We start from the raw sequence: 9962 nt of genomic DNA, 5'->3' as shown, positions 1-9962 counted from the left end.
CCCTTTGAAAGGGATATGGGAAACCAGAACTGATCGTACAAAACTGATGGTAGTTCTTAACCCAGCTTCTCCAAAAACTGACTGCTCCTGGAACCTGGAATCAAGGTGGAATAAGTGTGGGTAGATGTGGGGGACACGGCGTTCCTTAGAACCCTTTTGTGAACCTGAGCTTCTTAGACTTACCCAGGAGACAGGATAACGGCAATAAAAGCTTGTCACCTGTATTAGCCAAAGCTTTTAAAATCTCAAGTCATGCTGAGAAAATAAGTAGCGACATGTTTGTGGACAGGCTCTTGGGCTTGCTCTTATGTAAGTTTTGTCTAATGGATATTCTATAGTCCAGGCAAAAGCTTCAATATAGATTTGCTAAATACTCAGCTATTTGATGCTGTCTCACTCTGAGGTACTCTTGACCTATACATATCCATTTTGTTTCTGTCAGGTGTAGATCCTTGGTCCAGTGGTTGCTTATTTCCTTTTTAGCAACGCATTACTACAGACATTAAAGGTCTCAGAGACCAGGCTGCATTCTCCTGAAGTGGTGGTGTTCCTTACCTTTAGTTTGTTTTATGTTATGGAAAAGTGAGGAGGAGGAGAAATGGACCTTCTCTCAAAACAATAGGGTCATTCTCTAGCCTGTTTGGAGCTTTTACAGGAAGAAAAAAACCCCAACCACCTAAAACTAGAAAGAGTTCCCTGCTTTTCTTTGTGTTGTCCTGCTTTTCTAAGAGAAAACAATTATTCCTAAGCTGGTTCTAGGGTATGCTTGCTTTGTATGTCAGAGCACCTGTCAGGAAAAAAATTTCCACTTGTCACAGGAAGTATCAGCTGGTCAGTGGTGGAATTCCTTAATGAACAAGCTCCTGCCTTGTCAATCCTCCCCACCTGTCCTCCTCCAGTGACAACTGGAACATGCCACAGACAGAAAATCTGACCTTCCCCAACACCCGTTGAGAAGGGGGTGGAATGTAATCTTTTGGACAACCTGTAAAACACTCCATGTGGTAGTCCTCAATCATTATTATCACTAAGGAACTATTTGTATATGAGGATCTCCTTTGACTTAGCTTCAAGTGACGAGGGCTTGAGAATATTGTATAATATTTTGGGAATATTTGGCGGGGCTGGAGCCAGGGGGTGTTAACCATTTATGGAAGCAATTCGTTCTTGGAGGCCACTTAAAAGCAAAACCCAAAAACTCAAATAGGTTTAAAGAGGGTGAGAAATAACATAGCAATCTAAAACGTCACATGACTGGAGTGGTACGATACTACATATTTTTATAAAGAGCTGAATTAGAGATCTAAAAAGTGGATTCTGGAGGACGCTACCCTGAAGAGCCTGGGTTGAAAGGATCAGAAAAAGGGAAGGACTCCTGCCCCACAGAAACACCGTCCTTCTTCCTCTTCCAGACCCTGGGGCTTCCCTCTTGTTCCTGGGAGGAAGCCCCCTGGCTCCTACTCCAGGTGTCAGGTGGGCTCTGGGACCCTGTTCGTACCCCTTTGTTCTTGACAAATAAGGAAACCACCCCCCAGAGAAGTAGCTGGTCTGAGGGGTCACTCGGTGACAAGAAAGCCTCACCTCCCCCCCGGCATTCTCCCACAGGCCCCGCGTGGCCTGCAGGTCAGGCCTCTCAGCCTCCAAGAACTTGCCTACACCCGTCCCAAGCTGTGAGGAGTCTGCGGGTCTATGTGGTGAAGAGGGGACCCCGTCTCAAGTCATAGCTGTAGGGTTCTGGGCATGATGGCTGGTCCAAGAATAGCTCAGTTGTAGAACTTGGGGGTTTAGGGAGGTAACTACAGGGAATGGGGTTTACCTAAACTGGAGTGTTCATTCCTCTCCCGTCCCCCTCATACCCTCAGCTGAAGTACTACAGGCACTGCTAAATCCCTGGCCCCCACAGCCGTCTGTACGTACCTGGTGCTGACTTAGGGGCTTCTGCGCCACGTGGCACTAGGCAGGCGCACAGGACACGGAGCCTGGCAAGTACCTCTCCTCAGGTGTGGTTTAGAGTTCTGGGTGCCAACAGATTTCCACGATCCCACCCAGCCTTGAAGACTTGCTCTCCTCCTCTTGGAACCTTCCATAACAGTGTGCCCTAAGTCCCCCTCACCTGACCTTTTCTCTCCAGCTCTTGCTGGCTCTGGACAGGAGTGTTCGAGGTGTCGCATTCACTGGTTTGCTCACTGGCTAATGACATCCTTACTCCACCTTTCAGCCTGCTGTTGGGATCCTAATGATGTTCCTTTAACCGCCCCAAACAGCAGGCTGGGACTACTGAGAGGCAGCAGGCAGCTTCTGCAGTTCCTCCTTCCTTCCCTCCCCACCCCGGGGAGAAGCTACGACTGCATTCCTCTGGTCAGGGAAAACACCCAGCCCCGCCCAGAGGGGAGAACCCTTCCTTCTAAAAACTGAGCACCAGCCTGCGTACCTGTGCAGCAAGGCAGCTCAAGCTTGGGTTTGGGGGCCTCAGTAATAGGAAGATGGAGGAGCTATTTTCTCCTCCTACACGTGCACCCCCATCTGTTCGAGATTTCCCTTCCAACTCCAGCTTGGCTGGCAGGCATGTCCCTAAGAAGCTGCAGGCCAAAATGGAGAGAGAGAACGGACTCCCTCCTCCACACATCCTGACTTGCTGCCAGTTGCCGGAAAAAGAGGGTAACATTTGGGCATTTACCAGAAGACAAGGATGTGCCTTTTCATTTGTCTTTTATTTTACATTTAAAAAGAGGTTATTGCTCTAACTGGATCAGAGGTAAGGACCTCTCCCCTAAGGAGCCTTGGCCTTGCAGCCCCATTCAGCAGGGATGGAAGTCACAAGACAATGAGTGGAGCCTCATGCCCTTCCATGAGGAAGCCCTTAGTATTGCTGACATCTGCCTTTTACCCTGTCTCTCCTCCCTTCCTGTGCTGCCACACCGGGCCAAGCAGAGTGGTGGCTGACCTAGCCGGGAGAGCTCTTGTAGACCGGAAGGAAGGGGCGGTCATTGGGTGATGGCTTTCAGCTCTCTGGCTGGTGGGGGGGGGGGCACTTGCTCTTAACGTTCAGTTCAACAGGTATTCACTGAGCGCCTACTGTGTGCCAGGCTTGTGCTAGGTGCAGTCCTCCCACATGCCCGTCATTCACCACCAACGGAAGGCGCCGAGGCCCATCTCTTCCCCTGCAGGCATTCAGCAGCCGTAACTTGTCAGTCCCAGGGAAGAGTCTGCTTTCCCTTATCAAGCACCATTTTGTTTTGTTTTGTTTTGTTTTGTTTACCAGAAAGGGGCAGTGGAGAGAGAGACCTGTTACCTCACACCACTCAGGCTCTAGGGAAGGACATGAGGACCCTGGGTAGCTTTCACAGAACCCTGGATGAGATGGTGAGATATGGAGACCCCAGAGGCCAGGGCTGCTCTGACTGTCCACAGTAATGGCTCAGGCCTGCCTTCCAGCAGCTTCCACTCCAGAGCAGGTGACTCAGCAGCCCCCAGGATGTCCCAAGTGGACATACCTTTCCAGTTGTGTGAGCCAGCATTGTTCCAACTCCAAGAGACTCTTCCTAAAAAAAATGGGGCCAGCACCTCCCAGGTCTCTTTCCCACTTCGTCTTCTTAAGACGCCAGACTAACGATGTTACAGTCAGATAAGGGCCAAAGAAGACAGAGGCTGCAGGCAATCAGCTCGGGGAATTCCTCTGCCCTCTGGAGTGAAGCCCTTCAGTCGTGTTTTCCAAAGAGACAAAACAGAACATCTTACACACTCGCCGAATTGTGCGTCACACAGCAAACAAGTCCTTGATAGCTGGATCCAGAAAAGGCTTGCTGGCAGCCATGACCCTGCCCCACGGCTTCCCTGATGGCTCTAGGTCTGAAAGACACCGTTGGAGTCAGTCTAGGTGCTTGTCATCTCCCAAGAGCTTTGTGCATTTTCTCGAAGAGGAAGCCAGTCCAGGAGAGGCAAGGAGGCAGAAAGAAGGCTGTGTCTCATGCAGCTTTGCCTTTTCCAGAATGGGGCCAGGCCTTTTAGTTTTGTGGCTTGTTTATTTTTTTGCAGAATTTGGGTTTGTAGTTCAGCCTCCTTCACCAGACTAGGATGGGGAAGAGGGAGAACAGTGTAGCTAGCTGGGCCTCCCCCCCACCACGGTCCTCCCTGTCCCTGTGCCCATGGACCTGGAGACCAGCAGAGAAGAAAAATGAAATCCTTCTCCCTGCAGACAGGCAGTCATGCTTCGATGATGTTCACCGAGGGCTTGTTTGGAAACTGGGAGGAAAAAAATGAGAGAAGCAGCCAGGGCTAATCGAATAGACTTCTTGCAAGGTCGGAAATAGGGGGAGGACACGAGAAGGAAGGGCTGCCACCTAAAAGCCAGGCTTTTGTCCCACACGGAAGGAAAGGAGGAGCCCCGCCTGTGGGTCTCGTCTCTCTGCCTTCTCAAACCCAGCCTTCATCCTCACTCACTTAGCGGCCAAGACTGGGTGCCAGGCCCTGGGTCCCCCCAGCCCCCGGTCCACCCCCAGCACAGCCATCCCGCCAGCTGGCTCTCTCCCATCCTGCAGACCTGTCTCTGAGCGCGGCCTCGGCCCCTGACACTGTCGACGTGCTTCTGGAGATGGGGGTTACTAAGAGGCTTCAGGAAAATGCGCCAGAAAGAGAGAAGCCAAGAGAGAAGACAATAAGCCAGGGGGTGTGAGGAGATGGGAGGGAGGAGGAAATGTAGAGAGGGCCAGATGTTTGTTTGTTGGACAATCATCGTCAGAACCATGAGATCCTCCCACTTCTCTACCGTCTCTTCTGAGCTGCTCAGAGCAAGCACTGACAAGGTTTTCATATCTGTTTTGCAGAAGAGGAAATGAAGGTACAAAGAGGTGAAGCACCTGCTCAAGGTCACACAACACGGCAGGGGCCGAAATGAGCCCAGAACCCCCTGTTCGTGCTGTCCCACACCAACCAAGCATTCTGCCCTCCCCACTCGCAGCATTTTCTTAACCCCACTGGCCCCTGGTACCCGGCAATAGGAGAAGGTCCAAAATCCACGTGCAGTGTCCCCTGCATCACACCGGCAGTGGCCAAGCTTGGCTCTGCCCAGCTGCAGGCGCGCCCGGCCCCGCGCTGACCCTGCTGCAGCCCAGGGGCCGCCCGCCCAGGCCCGAGACCTGCCCTCACCTTGCTGCGGAGGAGACCTCCCCCTTGGTGCTCTGGGGTGCTGGTTTCTGACGCGCTCTTGGTTTTCTCCTTGTTGTTATTGGGTTCGTTGTCCTTGATAATGTCATACTGGCGGCAGAAGAGAGCAATGACGCCTGGGGGGGGCGGGGGAGGGCAAGGGAGAGCAGTGAGACGCCAAGGCTCCAGCCCCGCCCGCCCGCTTCCTTCCCACTGGCACCTGCTGAGCAACGGCCCCTGCCTCGCCCGCCCCCCGCCAGCCACCCCCTGCCCCGCGTCCCCTGCTTCCCTTCGTCAAACCCCTGACAGCTCTCTTTTCCAGTGCAGGGAAACAGAAACAGTAACGCCCGCTGAGCCCGGCACGGCTGATGCCCCCGAGTCCTCAGAGCGCTAGGAGGGCACCTGTAGGTCGCAGTGGGGGCACCGACGTAGACAGCCTAGGAACCCACTCAAGGTCCCGCGGTGCGGGGAGCCGGGGTGTGCACTCCAGGGTCTGCGCTCGGCTAAATGCTTATTGTTAGCAAACTACTGATACGTGAACGTGATAGTTTTTGAAAGCCAGATACTATTAAGGAAGCCAACTCCAATTCTGGTAGGTGTCTTCTCCATTTTTACCTCTGCTTTATTTATAGTGCTATTTCCGGATCCACCTGCTTTAGATCCTATCTTTTGACTTTCCACCATGGTAGATACAGGCTAACATCTCCCCCCACTTCCTTTCCCGTCATCCTAACAGATCACATCACAATCTTGGGTTAGTTCACCACGTTTATATTGTTACGATTATGTAAATACTATCTGTGTCATGCCTGACAATGCACCAGAAACCTCTTTGGTACAAGCCTTTGTTTTTCCTTTTTTTTTACAAGTGCCTGTTTTTTGATGTGCCTACAAAATATTTTTTCCAAATGCTTCTACAATACAGCCTGCTCTCTCAACCCCCAAACTAAGACAGCTTTGGCGTGGTGTTCAAGTCCCTCAAAATGGACTCCAGCCTACTTTATAGCCTCCCCTTCCTTCACTGCCCCCCTTCCTACTTTCTTTCTTGGATCATAGCTGCACTGAGCCAGACTGAACTGAATTTGTTTCTTATACATGCTGTCAACAGAACCCTGTTCCTTTTTTTGGCTGCCTGGTGAACTCCTATTCATCCCTCAAAGCTCAATTCCCATCCCATGTTTCCGCCTCTCTGTGTTTTTCCTAATTTCTACTGCAAGCCCTAGAATTAATTCCCTCCCCTCTGCCCCCATACAGGGCACCCATAACACTGAATTATAGTTAAGTAGGGGTCTGGCTTCTCCTAGAGCCAGTTCCTGCAAGCCCCGGGCTCTTCTTAGTCATGACTCTAGTACTATCTGGAACGGAGAGGCCATTCAGAAAATGCCGGTTGAGTTAAGTACCGAGATGAAATGTGTTCTTTATCCTCGAGTAGCTCAGACAAGTGGGAAAAGGCAGAGACATGAGCCCAACGACCTCATCTAAGAGGAGCTACAGGGAGAGACAAGCAGTGCCATATGCTCATGGACAGACTGGGGAGATTTTATGGAGGCGGACTCAGAACTGGGGCTAGAAGCAGGAGTAGGTTAAGAGGGTGTCCGAAGCCCGAAGCACCTGGAGGCCCAGCACCCCAGAGGAGGCATGGTTGCTACAGCCATGGCCAGAAGGCAAAGGGGCTTTGGGTGTGTCTGCCCCAGGAGCCCAAACTACTCCCAAGGGAGGGAAGGGCGAGGGCTCAAATAACAGGTCCTCCAAGGCAGCTAGCTCTCAATCCGCTAAGTTTCTCGTGACAGCTAAGCTAGAGAATGGGTCCCATCTGGTCCCCAGAGCAGGACTTCAAGACTACTCACATCACCTCTCAGCTGCCTCCACTTCTGGGAGGAAAGGGGCCTCCCTTCCCCAGAGGCCAAGCGAGGAAGAACCTGGAGGCACTCACCGGCCCACATGAACAGGACCACTACGATGATCAGCACCTCGCCGGTCCGCAGCTGTTGGCTCCTCCCCATCTCCTTCATGGTCACCTCATCTGCGGGGAGGGAGACACTGGGTCCAAGGTTCTTTTCGTCCCCAGCCACCCATTTAGGGCCAGGCCCAAGATCTTAAGTGCTTATCTCTACAGGTGCCCCGACACCTAACAAAGAGATTTGAGAACATGCTAATGGCTACTTGGGGCAGCAGCCACAGGGCTTGACCCAAAGCTGAGAGTTGATATCCCCACTGTCTCGGGGACTAGGGTGACCTCCTCTCTCTCAGGTCTGGGGGTCCGGGGAGGCAGCGGGGGCCGCTGCTTTCTTCGAGCCACCCACTGCTCTGGCCCTGACTGCCCCCCTTCCCCTCCCAACGCCCCCTAACAGTGCCAGGCCTGCCTTTGTTCTTGGACGCCATCTTCTCTGCCTCACGAGGGGTCTTGAACAGCACTGGCTCGCTGGCCGGACTCTGGCCCTGAATGGAGATGGCCTGCACGTGCACAATGTACTCGGTGTCCTCCTCCAGGTCCCAGAGGGCGCACGAGCGGGTGGTGGTGTTCACCTCCTGGATGAAGCGCAGCATCCGCACGTCCTTCTTCTGCCGAGGCAAACGCCAGGCCCACTGTCGGTAGCGCCCAGCCACGGACCCCGCTTGGCCCCTCTCTCTGGCCGTGACAAGGGCTCACCCGGCTACTGAGCTAAAGCCTTTACACACTTAAGCTTCCCACGCACCCCTCGTCTCTGCAGGTGGCTAAGACTATCGCTAGCTCCATTTTACAGAGAGTGAGACAGCGTGGGTGCAGAGAGGTTAGAAAAGTCGCCCGAGACCGTCTCTCCAGTGAGAACTTGCCCCGGGTCCCGAACTCAGGTCTGTGTGAGATCAAAACCAGACTTCCGATTCCCAGTTTCCAGTCAAAGGCCCCAGAGCCCTCCTCACTGATCCATTCCCCTCTGGGGTCCCCGTTCCAAGCCATACACCCTCCTCCCCACCCCCTGCTACTATCTTGATGTGTCCTTCCCTCCCAGCCCTTCAAGGGTTACCTGCTGAGAGATGGCAAATCCGATGACGACTTCATCTTCCAGGACATCCCAGCTCACCACCGCAGAGTTGGCCTTGAGATGCCTGACAGTGACATTCACTGGGGCCGAGGGGCTATCTGGGGGTGGGGAGGCACCTGAGCCTGAGCACCCCCTGCTGAGGCCCAGGCCCACTGTCTCCTAAGTGGGAACCTGGGGAAGGCCACACAGCGGGGGAAGGAAGAAAGCAAGGCGTCCAATGGAGTTGGCACGTGGGTCTCAGTCCATTAGCGGTTCAAGAGTGAGGCCTGAGAGGCCCAGGCTCCTCCTGTCCAGGGTGGGAGCCCCCACAAGTCACACTGGCCCTATCAGGGTTCCAAGCTAAAACTGATGGGCCTGGGCCAGGGCCAGATCTAACGGAAGGGTGGTTAAAGGTGGGGAGCCAGGCATAGAGGAGGCAGAGGTGGCCAGGTTTGCAGGTGCTGAAAGTTAGTCTGATGAAAAGCAGTCAAAAGGACTCCCAGTCCAGTGCTCTTTTTACAATACCACACTGTTAGGTGAGTGACCTTGAGGGAAGGAGAAAGACCCAGAGGTTGAGAAGAGCCAGGCTAGGATGAGCCCTGGGCTGGGAGTGAGCATCAGGAGAGGAACCACCGTATCACAGTGAGGCAGACAGAATGTAGCCTGGGGAGGGGTCTACGGGAGCCTCTTCACACTCTGCCAGCCCCAAGAGGCAAGTGGGGAGGTGGCGGGGAAGAGGGGGTCACTCAGAGCAGGTTCTCTTAGGGGAGAGTCAAGAGTACAGGCTAGGCAGGGTCTTCTGCATGTGGGAAGGGGGTGAAAGGGGATCAGTCGAGAAGGGAGTGGGGGGGAGACAGGGATGGTGATCAGGGCAGGAAGAACCTCTCTAGGAAGGGGGCCCTGGAGTCACACAGTGTCTACATCTCCCACGGGGCGAGTACGGTGAGGGAAAGATCTGGCCCTGAGCAGCACCCTTCGCCCCACACAGGAGTGGACCTGAGGCCCCAGGGGCTGGGTCTGGGGCGACAAAGCCATGGGTGGAGAGAGAGACAGAGGGACACAGACAGGTGGCGGCAGACACAGAACCAGAAAACAGACAAGTGGGCTATCAGAGACAGACGGAGAGAGGAAGCAGAGAGAGAGAGAGAGAGAGAGAAAACACTGAGCCACAGAGAGATGGGTAGAGGGAGTGATGAGCGAGGCGCCAGAAGCCAAAGGGACAGATACAGAGCCCCAGGAGAGGCTGGGCTGGGGGCAGGCCAGAACATGACTGCCGAGGGCTCAGGGGTCCACCCCACCCACCCGGAGCTCTAGGGTGCCAGTCTCCATCCCCCTCACACTTGCTCAGCAAACTGGGACCCCATCCTGCTCTGACCCGCAGAGTTGTCCTGCAGGGCTTTGGGGACAGGGAGGGAAGCCCAAGGTGGGGGGACTGGTGTCCTCAACTGTTCCCCAGGCCAGAGAAGGAAGCTCAGCTCAGGCACCTGAGGCAAAGGCCTGGGGTCAGGGCCATGGGATGAGGGGACTGGGGATCGCAAGACCCTACACCCCCAAGGCTGGGGTGGCGGGCCAGGGGTCGGGGGCTGGAGGACGGGCCTGGGAGTCAAGAGGTGGGGAAGAGGCCGGGGCCGGGTTGGGAGGGCGGGGAGCAGGAAGGGGCCCGAGGACTCCCGCCCGCCCGCCCCGCGCCGAGCCCCCCGCCCCTGCGCCCCCCCACCCGGGCCCCCTTACCCGCCTGCACGAGCGCGAGGCAGACGCAGCCCAGCCACAGGCGGAGCGCGGCGCGGGGCGGCCCGGGGCGCATGGCGGCTCCTCCGG

The 9962-nt window shown here is 54.9% G+C and overlaps 1 protein-coding gene across 5 annotated transcripts; it reads right to left on the bottom strand.

Moving 5' to 3' along the window:
• Nucleotides 1-2690: 2690 nt before the first annotated feature.
• Nucleotides 2691-9956, bottom strand: FNDC5 (fibronectin type III domain containing 5). 5 transcript variants are annotated; one of them, XR_012381306.1, is made up of 7 exons: nucleotides 9876-9956; nucleotides 8148-8263; nucleotides 7506-7704; nucleotides 7076-7165; nucleotides 5146-5279; nucleotides 4152-4812; nucleotides 2691-4069 (listed from the first exon to the last, which is right to left on the bottom strand). XR_012381306.1 is itself a non-coding variant. In XM_073902978.1 (6 exons), the coding sequence occupies exons 1-6, from the start codon at nucleotides 9946-9948 to the stop codon at nucleotides 4807-4809; spliced, it is 618 nt and encodes a 205-aa protein (XP_073759079.1). In that variant the 5' UTR covers nucleotides 9949-9956; the 3' UTR covers nucleotides 2691-4806. The 5 variants fall into 5 exon arrangements, 3 of the variants coding, with proteins under 3 accessions (XP_073759079.1, XP_025712312.2, XP_073759078.1); XR_012381305.1 differs by having other exon boundaries at nucleotides 4152-4242; XM_073902978.1 differs by having other exon boundaries at nucleotides 2691-4812.
• Between the last annotated feature and the right edge of the window lie 6 nt (nucleotides 9957-9962).

Source organism: Callorhinus ursinus, unplaced genomic scaffold (assembly GCF_003265705.2).
Source record: "Callorhinus ursinus isolate GAN/ISIS: 27379988/994484 unplaced genomic scaffold, GSC_fseal_2.0 scaffold18, whole genome shotgun sequence".
NCBI classification, from domain to species: Eukaryota; Metazoa; Chordata; class Mammalia; order Carnivora; family Otariidae; genus Callorhinus; species Callorhinus ursinus.
This window is presented reverse-complemented; position numbering and strand designations above follow the sequence as displayed.

Bases quoted from the DNA above. Each gene is read 5' to 3' on its own strand.
- FNDC5 (XM_025856527.2), bottom strand. From the start codon at position 9,948: ATGCGCCCCGGGCCGCCCCGCGCCGCGCTCCGCCTGTGGCTGGGCTGC. The intron at 7,166-7,505 runs GCAGGCCTGGCA...CCCTCCCCGCAG, and splicing joins GATGGCGTCCAAGAACAAAG to ATGAGGTGACCATGAAGGAG. The intron at 5,280-7,075 runs GTGAGTGCCTCC...CGCCCCCCCCAG, and splicing joins GGTCCTGTTCATGTGGGCCG to GCGTCATTGCTCTCTTCTGC.